General features: G+C 53.3%; 1 protein-coding gene across 1 annotated transcript in view; it reads right to left on the reverse strand.

Moving 5' to 3' along the window:
* BTBD9 (BTB domain containing 9) overlaps positions 1-13854 on the reverse strand; it is a 79344-nt gene extending 65490 nt beyond the window's left edge. Inside the window, exons 1-6 of the mRNA XM_066595299.1 lie at positions 13814-13854; positions 7178-7382; positions 6420-6783; positions 4209-4473; positions 2261-2480; positions 2035-2154 (exon numbers count right to left, since the gene is read on the reverse strand). Coding sequence (XP_066451396.1) covers positions 2035-2154; positions 2261-2480; positions 4209-4473; positions 6420-6783; positions 7178-7362 — 1154 coding nt within the window. The 5' untranslated portion in view covers positions 7363-7382; positions 13814-13854. The remainder of the gene's footprint in view (positions 1-2034; positions 2155-2260; positions 2481-4208; positions 4474-6419; positions 6784-7177; positions 7383-13813) is intronic.
* Between the last annotated feature and the right edge of the window lie 1015 nt (positions 13855-14869).

The raw sequence follows: 14869 nt of genomic DNA on the forward strand, positions 1-14869 counted from the left end.
CAACATGCAGCGCACACATCCCCTCCCGCCGTCCCGTACAGCTACATCCATGGCTACATACTTAGGTACAACACATTGTGCACCACCTGCTTCTCTTATTACGTTCCAGCACTGTTATAAGCCGCAGGTTTTGCCCCTTTAAGTCACACGCTGCAAACAGAGATGAAATGGAGACGTTCCAGGCTGACGGAGATCAGCGTTGTGTGACCGCCCTTGTTCTACTTGAGGCCTTTATCTATCAAACCCGAGACAAAAACAACAGTCGGTGACTTCACTTTGTTTTCGCTGAGCACCCGACAACCGGCGCAACGCTGCCACCAAGTGGCCGCTCTGTACACTACAGCTGCATTATTAGCTGCTCCATCCCAATTAGTGGCGACCGTTCACAGTACAAGAAGCTTATTCTAAAGAAGCGTGCGGCCGGCGTGTGCGATAATCACATTATGTAACAAGTGCAAACAACAGATGCGATTAATATCTCCTGCAGCCAGAACAGGACGGCGAGAGGGCAAATACGGGACGAAGAAGGGGGCAAAACACAGCAGAGATGCCGAGCGGCATGAAGAGGCGGAACCATCTAGCAATACTATCAGCAAATACTGGGCAGAGAAAAATCGGAAATCCCTCCAGATCCCCCCCGCCTCACATACCCGAGACTGCCCCCCTAATCCCAATCCCACACCAGAGACTGCCCCTCGCCCCAATCCCACACCAGAGACTGCCCCTCGCCCCAATCCCACACCAGAGACTGCCCCTCGCCCCAATCCCACACCAGAGACTTCCCCTCGCCCCAATCCCACACCAGAGACTGCCCCTCGCCCCAATCCCACACCAGAGACTGCCCCTCGCCCCAATCCCACACCAGAGACTGCCCCTCGCCCCAATCCCACACCAGAGACTGCCCCTCGCCCCAATCCCACACCAGAGACTGCCCCTCGCCCCCTTCCCACACCAGAGACCGCCCCCCTTCCCACACCCGAGACCGCCCGCCATCCCACACCCGAGACCGCCCGCCATCCCACACCCGAGACCGCCCCCCATCCCACACCCGAGACCGCCCCCCATCCCACACCCGAGACCGCCCCCCATCCCACACCCGAGACCGCCCCCCATCCCACACCCGAGACTGCTCCCCCCAATCCTACACCTGAGAATGCCCCCCCAATCCCACACCTGAGAATGCCCCCCCTAATCCCATACCTGAGACTGCTCCCCCAATACCATAAATAAAACTGCTCCCCCCAATCCCACACCTGAGACTGCTCCCCCCAATCCCATAGCTGAGACTGCCCCCCTCAATCCCATAATTAAAACTGCTCCCCCCAATCCCACACCTGAGAATGCCCCCCCCATCCCATACCTGACTGCCCCACAAATCCCATACCAGAGACTGTCCCCCCCCAATCCCATACCTGAGAATGCCCCCCAATAACGCCCCCTAGGGGCTGAGAATACATAGCCCAACCGCAGATGGTTGGATGAATGTTCACACGGCGCAGATTTGCTGTAGATCTCCTCAGCACAATCTCTGCCCCTTCTGTTGTGTATTTTGATGCAGATTTCACGGCTCATTTGATGAAGTGGAACCTGAACTACACGTCTGCTGCAGCTCATCGACACGTGGATTTACATTCCGCCCGCGTGTCAATTTCAGCGCAGATTTTGGGTGTTTTTTTCCGCAGCGCGTATACGAGATTGTGCCGCCGCTGTAAATGCTGCAGGCTTTATGCGCAGACGATCCGCACGGAAAACCCTCAGCAAGGCAGCCCCACGTGACCATCGCCTCGAGGGCCAGAGACATTCATATGTGGGACACTCCGCAGCACCCTGCGTCCTGGCGGGAGTCACATCCTGCGTTATACTCCAGAGCTGCACTCACTCTTCTGTTTTTGTAAGCAGTGACCACACCAACAGAACAGTGAGCGCAGCTCTGGAGTATAATGCAGGTGACTCCGTACAGTGTTTATATGCATACTGGTACATGGTGGAGCTCCCCTTTACAGGGATGGAGGGGCACCAGATTGTTGGACATACCTGCACACCCGGGCCGGGAAATAGAGCTTCTGCCAGGACCGACAGAAGAACTGCGAGTGATCGATGACTCGGATCCAGTCCAGCTCATCCATGGAGACTTCGATGTAGTAAGAATAGGACCTGGGGGGCAGCAAACGTATTAATATTCAGAGGGCATGTCCGTCTGACCACAAACTACAGGTGACCCATGTAAGCGGGCACGGCTGGGCACCCTCAATGGACATACCGGCTGTCCCGGTCCCAGAGAAGGAGGCGGATGTGGTTGATGATGGACGGCTGCCCCAGCTTCACCTGCAAACCCGAGCGGCAGTCGTCCTCTATAGGGTGCCTAGAAAAGCCGTGATCCAGGTCGTAGTTCTGAGTGTCGCCGTCCAACAGGGCCGACTTCAGCTCCCCCTTCACCACCTGCGCCCCGTACTTCATAGTGGCGATGTTCTCCTCTGGGACTGTAGGGAGCAGGACAAACCAAGTTATAATGCTGGCTACACTGCCCCCCGCAGGGCGATCAGGACCCTATAGATTATACGCAGTGTACATCTGCCGCCCTCACTCTGTTCTGACACAACATACACTGCCACTGGTCATTGTTCACAACCTACTCATACTCCAGTTACATCCAGAGCTGCACTCAGCGCCTCCCTTCTAGCGTTCATCACTAGTCCAGAGTATGCAGAGCTGGTTCTGCTGCGGTGCATTGTGGGAGATGTAGCATTTATAGAAATTGTACAGTATGAAAGAAGAAGAAGAATAGCAAACGCTGCAGCTCCGGATGTGACTGGAGTGCAAGGGTAAAGGCTGCAGCTCCGGATGTGACTGGAGTGCAAGGGTAAAGGCTGCAGCTCCGGATGTGACTGGAGTGCAAGGGTAAAGGCTGCAGCTCCGGATGTGACTGGAGTGCAAGGGTAAAGGCTGCAGCTCCGGATGTGACTGGAGTGCAAGGGTAAAGGCTGCAGCTCCGGATGTGACTGGAGTGCAAGGGTAAAGGCTGCAGCTCCGGATGTGACTGGAGTGCAAGGGTAAAGGCTGCAGCTCCGGATGTGACTGGAGTGCAAGGGTAAAGGCTGCAGCTCCGGATGTGACTGGAGTGCAAGGGTAAAGGCTGCAGCTCCGGATGTGACTGGAGTGCAAGGGTAAAGGCTGCAGCTCCGGATGTGACTGGAGTGCAAGGGTAAAGGCTGCAGCTCCGGATGTGACTGCAGTGCAAGGGTAAAGGCCGCAGCTGCGGAGGCAACTGCAAGGGTAAAGGCCGCAGCTGCGGAGGCAACTGCAAGGGTAAAGGCCGCAGCTGCGGAGGCAACTGCAAGGGTAAAGGCCGCAGCTGCGGAGGCAACTGCAAGGGTAAAGGCCGCAGCTGCGGAGGCAACTGCAAGGGTAAAGGCCGCAGCTGCGGAGGCAACTGCAAGGGTAAAGGCCGAAGCTGCGGAGGCAACTGCAAGGGTAAAGGCCGCAGCTCCGGAGGCAACTGCAAGGGTAAAGGCCGCAGCTCCGGAGGCAACTGCAAGGGTAAAAGCCGCAGCTCCGGAGGCAACTGTAAGGGTAAAGGCCGCAGCTCCGGAGGCAACTGTAAGAGTAAAGGCCGCAGCTCCGGAGGCAACTGTAAGAGTAAAGGCCGCAGCTCCGGAGGCAACTGTAAGAGTAAAGGCCGCAGCTCCGGAGGCAACTGTAAGAGTAAAGGCCGCAGCTCCGGAGGCAACTGTAAGAGTAAAGGCCGCAGCTCCGGAGGCAACTGTAAGAGTAAAGGCCGCAGCTCCGGAGGCAACTGTAAGAGTAAAGGCCGCAGCTCCGGAGGCAACTGTAAGAGTAAAGGCCGCAGCTCCGGAGGCAACTGTAAGAGTAAAGGCCGCAGCTCCGGAGGCAACTGTAAGAGTAAAGGCCGCAGCTCCGGAGTCAACTGTAAGGGTAAAGGCCGCAGCTCCGGAGGCAACTGTAAGGGTAAAGGCCGCAGCTCCGGAGGCAACTGTAAGGGTAAAGGCCGCAGCTCCGGAGGCAACTGTAAGAGTAAAGGCTGCAGCTCTGGAGGCAACTGTAAGGGTAAAGGCTGCAGCTGCGGAGGCAACTGGTGTGTAAGAATAAAGACTGCAGCTCTGGGGGTAACTGGAGTGTAGGATACAATCTAGCTCAGTACAAGGCAGGTGGATCTCCCCCCATGAAGTGATGGAGGGTCCGGCTCTTACTCAGCATCCCGCGGTAGTTGAGGTCCATGTCACGGCTCTCCGATCGCACTTTAATGGCATCCAGGATGGAGTCCGGGGTGAGCAGCGCGGACGGTCGCACCACGTTCAGCAGCTCGGTGAGGCTCATCAGTGGGAGGCGCACGGCGGCCATGATCTCGGAGTGGTTCTCCTTTGCATTGTGTCGGCACCAGCGCATGAGTGACTGAAAAACGTCCTTCTCTGGGGCAGCGAACGAGTCCCTCCGCACGATGTCTAGGAGGGCCGTCTGGGGAGAGAGGGGTTAGAGTCACTACAGAGGAGTCACATCATGCCACGCTCACGCAGCAGCTCTGCAAACACGTCTCAGCTTCCTGGTTATGGAATAGAATGCCAAACTACAGTGAAAACTGACAGAAGACAAAGGAAGGTGAAGTTTACAAATACAGATTTATATGCCACTCGGGGTCTGCAGAAAGATGGGTGCGAGTAATAAAGTAAAGGCTGGATGCTGCGGAGGATGTCACATACACAGCATATACACGCCGCACCTCTGCTGGTGGCACACAGACGCAGAACCACAGGCGACGCATAGTAAAACTTGGGAGAGCTGTACAAGTCATGGAGTCGCCCCCTGGGGTTATATTTCTTACTTCTATCGGCTTCTGATTGGCCAGCGTTACATCTAACGGAGGCCGACACACAGCTTTCCCAGAGTCCTGACGGCAAATCTGTCTTGTGATGGAGCGATACACAATGATAAATGCCGCACTCCCTCAGCTCTCCCTAACCAGTCAGGACTCTGGGAGAGCCGGCCGCCTCAACGCCCCCCCCCCTCCCCCCGGCCGCCTATACACTAGAATCATCTGCAGTGACGTGTGATGTATAATCTAGAACCTTATACACTTATGTGTGACACATAACCTACAGTGGTACTCTGTACGGGGTAGTACATCCTAATACCATGATGAATAACTTGTATGACCTAGAACCCTCTGAAGTGACGTGAGAAGTACAAACTAGAATCCCATGCAGCGATGTATAACCTAGAACCTCATACACTGGGGTGTGACGTCTAACCTAGAACACCATGCTGAGTAGTACAACTGTATACGATGATGCATAACTTATATAACCTACAACCCTCTAGAGTGATGTGAGCGGTACAAACTAGAATCCCAAGCAGCGATGTATAACCTAGAACCTCATACACTGGGGTGTGACGTCTAACCTAGAACACCATGCTGAGTAGTACAACTGTATACGATGATGCATAACTTATATAACCTAGAACCCTCTGGAGTGATGTGAGCAGTACAAACTAGAATTCTATGCAGGGATGTATAACCTAGAACCTCATACACTGGTGTGTAACACGTAACCTAGAACACTATGCTGAGTAGTATAACTGTTAATGCTAATGCAAAACTTGTATAACCTAGAACCCTCTAGAGTGATGTGAGCAGTACAAAGTAGAATCCCATGCAGCGATGTATAACCTAGAACCTCATACAGTGGTGTGTGACGTCTAACCTAGAACACTATGCTGAGTAGTATAACTGTATACGATGATGCATAACTTGTATAACCGAGAACCCTCTAGAGTGATGTGAGCAGTACAAACTAGAATCCCATGCAGTGATGTATAACCTAGAACCTCATACACTGGGGTGTGACGTCTAACCTAGAACACCATGCTGAGTAGTACAACTGTATATGATAATGCATATCTTGTATAACCGAGAACCCTCTAGAGTGATGTGAGCAGTACAAACTAGAATCCCATGCAGGGATGTATAACCTAGAACCTCATACACTGGTGTGTAACATGTAACCTAGAACACTATGCTGAGTAGTATAACTGTTAATGCTAATGCAAAACTTGTATAACCTAGAACCCTCTAGAGGGATGTGAGCAGTACAAAGTAGAATCCCATTCAGTGATGTATAACCTAGAACCTCATACAGTGGTGTGTGACGTCTAACCTAGAACACCATGCTGAGTAGTACAACTGTATACGATAATGCATATCTTGTATAACCGAGAACCCTCTGGAGTGATGTGAGCAGTACAAACTAGAACCCCATGCAGTGATGTATAACCTAGAACCTTATAGACTGGTGTGTGACGTCTAACCTAGAACACTATGCTGAGTAATATAACTCTTTGTGATGATGCATAACTTGTATAACCTAGAACCCTCTGCAGTGGCGTGCGACATCTGGTGTTGGTACCTTGGAGAGGGTCAGGAAGCCATCGCTGGAGAGGACGTCCTGTGCGTTTCGGTCCATGAACATACAGCAGGTGGTGCAGAGCTTGGGCAGGGAGTAGAGGCTGGCCACGTCATAGATCATACACACGTTCTGGATCTTCAGGATGGTGCACAGGTACTCAGACGTGGAGTCCTCCAGCTCAGGGAAGCCATACTTGTGAGCTAAGCTCAGGAAGTCCAGCAGCACCTCCTCCCGCTCATCCCGCAGGCTGGCTCGGCCTGTGTACATGTACTTCATCAGCATGGCGAACGCCTCGGGGCTGGTGTCCTGCAAGGTGATCTCCGCTTCTGGGCGCGACTCCCTCATCCCTCCATATAATAGCGCCCTGTGTAAGGGAACACACGTGGGATATATACATACACACAGGCAGTAATAGCCCCCATGTAGAATGCCCCACCCACCCATATCACATGGACCGCGAACGTCCGACAAAAGTTTTGAAGACGTTTTGTAACTTTCTACTGAACTTCTTCCTACAATTTTCTACTTCTCTGTTTGCAGTCAGTGAATGAGAACTTTCTTGCTTACATTCAGACCTAGCCCTGTCCGCATTGTGGAAGGCTTGTTACAATGTGTCAGTAATATTCCAGGCTGCTTCCATTCACTGACAGCAAGCAGAAATCTAAAGCCATTGAGAAATTAAAACACAATGTGAGCTACAAGATGGAGGAGCCACTCATTAACCCCAATGAAGCGTCATTACCCCCCGGGGTGCTAACCTGAAGTACTGGCAGCGGGCGGCGAGGATGACACGGTGGGCTGGGAATCTCATCTTGTCCACGATGAAGGTGACGTCACTGTACTCCTCGCCGTTAATCAGGGCGCCCACGTGCTCCGACAGGATGTGCACATGATCTATCTCACCGATGGCGGTGTACGGGCGCAGCGGGTGGCTGTTACTCATCCTGGCACCGACCGGCAGCTCTGCAAAGAGGGAAAGTAATGCTTCATTAAATCGGCTGGTCTACAAGCACCCATAGGCCGGGTTTACATTGGTAGACAGTTGAGTAGGCAGGCAAATTCGGAAAACCACTGCAAACACAAGGATGGAGTGGATAGTAAACAGCCGAGCACTACCGTACGCTCACCTCGCACTCTCCCTGTGTAAACAGACCGAGCAGTGCAGAGGCGAATGGAATAGAAGTAGAAGGAAGGGCTGTTTTTTCTGGGCGCAGTCCACTAGGGCCAGTTAATTGACTAAGGGTCCTTTCAGATGAGCCAATTATCGTCAGAATGAGTGACACCACCGCCGGCTCGTTCGCTCGGGCAGCCTGCAGATACACCGCCGGCTCGTTCGCTCGGGCAGCCTGCAGATACACCGCCGGCTCGTTCGCTCGGGCAGCCTGCAGATACACCGTCGGCTCGTTCGCTCGGGCAGCCTGCAGATACACCGTCGGCTCGTTCGCTCGGGCAGCCTGCAGATACACCGTCGGCTCGTTCGATCGGGCAGCCTGCAGATACACCGTCGGCTCGTTCGATCGGGCAGCCTGCAGATACACCGTCGGCTCGTTCGATCGGGCAGCCTGCAGATACACCGTCGGCTCGTTTGATCGGGCAGCCTGCAGATACACCGCCGGCTCGTTCGCTCGGGCAGCCTGCAGATACACCGCCGGCTCGTTCGCTCGGGCAGCCTGCAGATACACCGTCGGCTCGTTCGCTCGGGCAGCCTGCAGATACACCGTCGGCTCGTTCGCTCGGGCAGCCTGCAGATACACCGTCGGCTCGTTCGCTCGGGCAGCCTGCAGATACACCGTCGGCTCGTTCGATCGGGCAGCCTGCAGATACACCGTCGGCTCGTTCGATCGGGCAGCCTGCAGATACACCGCCGGCTCGTTCGCTCGGGCAGCCTGCAGATACACCGCCGGCTCGTTCGCTCGGGCAGCCTGCAGATACACCGCCGGCTCGTTCGCTCGGGCAGCCTGCAGATACACCGTCGGCTCGTTCGCTCGGGCAGCCTGCAGATACACCGTCGGCTCGTTCGCTCGGGCAGCCTGCAGATACACCGTCGGCTCGTTCGCTCGGGCAGCCTGCAGATACACCGTCGGCTCGTTCGCTCGGGCAGCCTGCAGATACACCGTCGGCTCGTTCGCTCGGGCAGCCTGCACATACACCGTCGGCTCGTTCGCTCGGGCAGCCTGCAGATACACTGTCGGCTCGTTCGCTCGGGCAGCCTACAGATACATCGTCGGCTCGTTCGCTCGGGCAGCCTACAGATACATCGTCGGCTCGTTCGCTCGGGCAGCCTACAGATACATCGTCGGCTCGTTCGCTCGGGCAGCCTACAGATACATCGTCGACTCGGGCAGCCTGCAGATACATCGTCGGCTCGTTCGCTCGGGCAGCCTGCAGATACTTCGTCGGCTCGTTCGCTCAGGCAACCTGCAGATACATCGTCGGCTCGTTCGCTCGGGCAACCTGCAGATACATCATCGGCTCGTTCGCTCGGGCAGCCTACAGATACATCGTCGGCTCGTTCGCTCGGGCAGCCTGCAGATACACCGTCGTCTCGTTCGCTCGGGCAGCCTGCAGATACATCGTCGGCTCGTTCGCTCGGGCAGCCTACAGATACATCGTCGGCTCGTTCGCTCGGGCAGCCTGCAGATACACCGTCGTCTCGTTCGCTCGGGCAGCCTGCAGATACATCGTCGGCTCGTTCGCTCGGGCAGCCTGCAGATACACTGTCGGCTCGTTCGCTCGGGCAGCCTGCAGATACACTGTCGGCTCGTTCGCTCGGGCAGCCTGCAGATACACTGTCGGCTCATTCGCTCGGGCAGCCTACAGATACATCGTCGGCTCGGGCAGCCTGCAGATACATCGTCGGCTCGTTCGCTCGGGCAGCCTGCAGATACATCGTCGGCTCGTTCGCTCAGGCAACCTGCAGATACATCGTCGGCTCGTTCGCTCGGGCAACCTGCAGATACATCGTCGGCTCGTTCGCTCGGGCAACCTGCAGATACATCGTCGGCTCGTTCGCTCGGGCAGCCTACAGATACATCGTCGGCTCGTTCGCTCGGGCAGCCTACAGATACATCGTCGGCTCGTTCGCTCGGGCAGCCTACAGATACATCGTCGGCTCGTTCGCTCGGGCAGCCTACAGATACATCGTCGACTCGGGCAGCCTGCAGATACATCGTCGGCTCGTTCGCTCGGGCAGCCTGCAGATACTTCGTCGGCTCGTTCGCTCAGGCAACCTGCAGATACATCGTCGGCTCGTTCGCTCGGGCAACCTGCAGATACATCATCGGCTCGTTCGCTCGGGCAGCCTACAGATACATCGTCGGCTCGTTCGCTCGGGCAGCCTGCAGATACACCGTCGTCTCGTTCGCTCGGGCAGCCTGCAGATACATCGTCGGCTCGTTCGCTCGGGCAGCCTACAGATACATCGTCGGCTCGTTCGCTCGGGCAGCCTACAGATACATCGTCGGCTCGTTCGCTCGGGCAGCCTGCAGATACACCGTCGTCTCGTTCGCTCGGGCAGCCTGCAGATACATCGTCGGCTCGTTCGCTCGGGCAGCCTGCAGATACACTGTCGGCTCGTTCGCTCGGGCAGCCTACAGATACACTGTCGGCTCGTTCGCTCGGGCAGCCTGCAGATACACTGTCGGCTCGTTCGCTCGGGCAGCCTACAGATACATCGTCGGCTCGGGCAGCCTGCAGATACATCGTCGGCTCGTTCGCTCGGGCAGCCTGCAGATACATCGTCGGCTCGTTCGCTCAGGCAACCTGCAGATACATCGTCGGCTCGTTCGCTCGGGCAACCTGCAGATACATCGTCGGCTCGTTCGCTCGGGCAGCCTACAGATACATCGTCGGCTCGTTCACTCGGGCAGCCTGCAGATACACCGTCATCTCGTTCGCTCGGGCAGCCTGCAGATACATCGTCGGCTCGTTCGCTCAGGCAGCCTGCAGATACATCGTCGGCTAGTTCGCTCGGGCAGCCTGCAGATACATCGTCGGCTCGTTAGCTCGGGCAGCCTGCAGATACATCGTCGGCTCGTTCGCTCGGGCAGCCTACAGATACATCGTCGGCTCGTTCGCTCGGGCAGCCTACAGATACATCGTCGTCTCGTTCGCTCGGGCAGCCTGCAGATACACTGTCGTCTCGTTCGCTCGGGCAGCCTGCAGATACACCGTCGTCTCGTTCGCTCGGGCAGCCTACAGATACATCGTCGGCTCGTTCGCTCGGGCAGCCTGCAGATACATCGTCGGCTCGTTCGCTCGGGCAGCCTGCAGATACATCGTCGGCTCGTTCGCTCGGGCAGCCTGCAGATACATCGTTGGCTCGGGCAGCCTGCAGATACATCGTTGGCTCGGGCAGCCTGCAGATACATCGTCGGCTCATTCAAACTAGAATCGTTCAGTCTTTCACATTCGCTCTATAGGTGACTCACCGAGCGCCGGTTATACCGAACGACGAGTGAACGAGCCGACAGTGGTTGTTATGCTGCATAACATGAATGATTCTCATTCGCTGCCGGCTCACGTATAGAATGAACGATTATTGTTGTTCACTTTCGCTCGTTTGAACAGTTTTTGGAATGATAATCACTTCGTTTAAAAGCAGCTTAATGTAAACACAAGATGGGGGGCAAGTCAAGTACTGACCCCAGGAGCTGACCCCACCATCTGGGCCCACCTACTGACCAATATAACATGGGTCTCGCATAGAGAGCAAAGGAATGAATAAATCATGTAAGTGGGGGGACATGTAACAAGGTGCTACATATTATACCGGAGGGGGGAGTACATGTAATATGAAACTACATATTATACCGGAGGGGGGAGTACATGTAATATGGGACTACATATAATACCGGAGGGGGGAGTACATGTAATATGGGACTACATATAATACCGGAGGGGGGAGTACATGTAATATGAAACTACATATTATACCGGAGGGGGGAGTACATGTAATATGAAACTACATATTATACCGGAGTGGAGAATACATGTAATATGGGACTACATATTATACCGGAGGGGAGAGTACATGTAATATGGGACTACATATTATACTGGAGGGGAGAGTACATGTAATATGGGACTACATATTATACCGGAGGGGAGAGTACATGTAATATGGGACTACATATTATACCGGAGGGGAGAGTACATGTAATATGGGACTACATATTATACCGGAGGGGGGAGTACATGTAAAATGGAACTACATATAACACTGGGGGAAAGGGGGGGTTGCATGTAATATGGGACCATATATAACACCAGGGGGAGTACATGTAATATGGGACTACATATAACACCGGGGTAAATTACATGTAATATGGGTCTACACCTAACACTGGGGGGAGATACATGTAATATAGGACTACACATAACACCAAGGGGAGATGCATGTAATAGGGGACTACACATAACACCGGGGGGAGATCCACGTAATATGGGACTACACATAACACCGGGGGGAGATACATGTAATATGGGACTACACATAACACCTGGGGGAGATACATGTAATATGGGACTACACATAACACCGGGGGGAGATACATGTAATATGGGACTACACATAACACCGGGGGGAGATACATGTAATATGGGACTACACATAACACTGGGGGGAGATACATGTAATATAGGACTACACATAACACCGGGGGGAGATACATGTAATATGGGACTACACATAACACCGGGGGGAGACACGTAATATGGGACTACACATAACACCGGGGGGAGACACATGTAATATGGGACTACACATAACACTGGGGGGGAGATACATGTAATATGGGACTACACATAACACTGGGGGGAGATACATGTAATATGGGACTACATATTATACTGGAGGGGGGAGTACATGTAATATGGGACTACATATAACACACAGGTGGTACATGTACTAAGGGACTACATATAACACCAGAGGGGGGGGGGGGGAGAGTACATGTAATATGGGACTACATATAACACTGGGGTGAAGTGGGGTTGCATGTAATATGGGACAACCTATAACATCGGGGGGAGTACATGTAATATGGGACAACCTATAACACCGGGGGGGGGAGTACATGTAATATGGGACTACACATAACACTGGGTGGAGTACATGTAATATGGCACTACATATTATACTGGAGGGGGGAGTACATGTATCAAGGGACTACATATAACACACAGGTGGTATATGTAATATAGGACTATGTATAATATGAGACTACATGTAATATGGAATTACATACATCACCCGTGGGAGTACATGTAACACTGGGGGAAGTACATTTAATATGGGACTACATACAACACCAGGGTGGACTACATATAACACTGGGGGGTACATGTAATATGAGACTATATGTAATATGGTACTACATACAACACCGGGGTGGAATACACATAGTACTGGTGGGGGTGGGTACATGTAATATGTGACTATATATAACGCCGGAGGGTACATGTAATAAGGGACTACATATTACACCGGGGCAAGTACATGTAGTATGGCACCACGTATAAACACACAAGTGGTACATGTACTAAGGGACTACATACAACACCAGGGTAGACTACATATAACACTGGGGGGTACATGTAATATGGGGGTACATGTAATATGCGATTACATACAACACCGGGGTGGAATACACATAGTACTGGGGGGGTACATGTAATATGTGACTATATATAACACCGGGGGGAGTACATGTAATATGGGACTACATATAACACACAGGTGGTACATGTACATATAACACCGGGGTGGAATACACATAGTACTGGTGGGGGTGGGTACATGTAATATGTGACTACATATAACGCCGGGGGGTACATGTAATAAGGGACTACATATTACACCGGGGCAAGTACATGTAGTATGGGACTACACATAACAGCGGGGGCAGTACATGTAACATGGTCATTACATATAACACTGGGGGAAGTACATTTAATATGGGACTACATACAACACCGGGGTGGAATACACATAATACTGAGGGGGGGGGGGGGGGGGGGGGGGGAGAAAGTACATGTAATAAGGGACTACATATAACACCGGGGGAAGTACATGTAGTATGGCACCACGTATAAACACACAGGTGGTACATGTACTAAGGGACTACATAACACACAACAGATATAAGATATCATATATAGGGGCTACATATAATGGATGGCAGGTATGTGTAATACAGGGCTGTATACAAGGCTAATAATAGATGGGGACATATGGGGGTGTGAATACAAAGATGGAGGTTAGTAAAATTCAGAAGGCGAACATACAACATAGATGTGTGGTGTGTAGAGGATATGTAGCAAAGTACACATATCACACGGGGGGGCGGGGGCCACACATGACACATATAACACTACACATATGTGCCACTCACCGGCCGCACTGACAGCTCTTTCCTGCGCCTCACAGGGCCCCGCCCACCGAACGTCTACACGGCCTTACGTCACAACGTGCAAGCGCTGGCGGCCATATTTACTCCTGGCACGTCTTGTCCATAGTATCAGGTGACCTCTTACCAGTCACCTGACCATGGCTGACTCCGCCCCCTGGTGTAACTATATAGCAGTGTGCTCCTCTGCCTGCTGCAGTCAGACATCTTCCCTTGAGCTGCTGGTTTGCAGCAGTTTTCACCCTTTCACTTGAGAACCGTCTCACACAAGCGTGTGGTAATTGCGTATAACGCTGTACCCATATGGCATTGGCGGGCACGCTGCCGCACACACACGTTACATATATTACGTGCGGAAGAAGAATCACAGCGTATTATATCATACACGTATTACATGCGCACATACACGCCAAGAGAGTGCATGTCAGTGTACTGACTGCATGCCGCACACGGACATCCCGCCATCCGCACGCTGCGGGATACTCCCGTGTGAGCCCGGTCTGATCTGCACCCAAACCTGCCACAAAATGCGCAGTAAATCCGCGGTGTGCGAGCGCGGCCCGATGTTCTGTTCGCACGCAGTGAAATTGGTACGGATTTTCATGCGGAACCGCCGCAGATTTGATCTCTTCGAATGTAAGGGTGAAATCTGCCGCAGATCCACATCAAAATCCGTACCAAGATTCGCCACGTGTGAACGTACGCCAGAGTGCGCAATCATAGGCCATGAGAAACGCCCCGTTTTCACTGCATTTTACACGAGTCGTCCGCAAAAAAAACCTGATTTGCGCTGTCCCTACTACATCCGCAAAAAAAGGGCCGAACCTGCGACATTTATAGCAGCGGCGCGGATGACATTTTCAAAATCTCATCTACACGCCACAGGAAAACATCCGCAGCCGTAATGGCCGCATGGCGTAGAATTAAGGTCAGTCGTGCGCCAATTTTAACAGCGGACAAATGGCGTGAATTCCAGACTAAACTGCACGCCAAAATTTGATCTGGACGCTCCGCTATGGGCTGAGGGCAGCGTCACGCTGG

Source organism: Eleutherodactylus coqui, chromosome 3 (assembly GCF_035609145.1).
Source record: "Eleutherodactylus coqui strain aEleCoq1 chromosome 3, aEleCoq1.hap1, whole genome shotgun sequence".
Classification (NCBI taxonomy): Eukaryota; Metazoa; Chordata; class Amphibia; order Anura; family Eleutherodactylidae; genus Eleutherodactylus; species Eleutherodactylus coqui.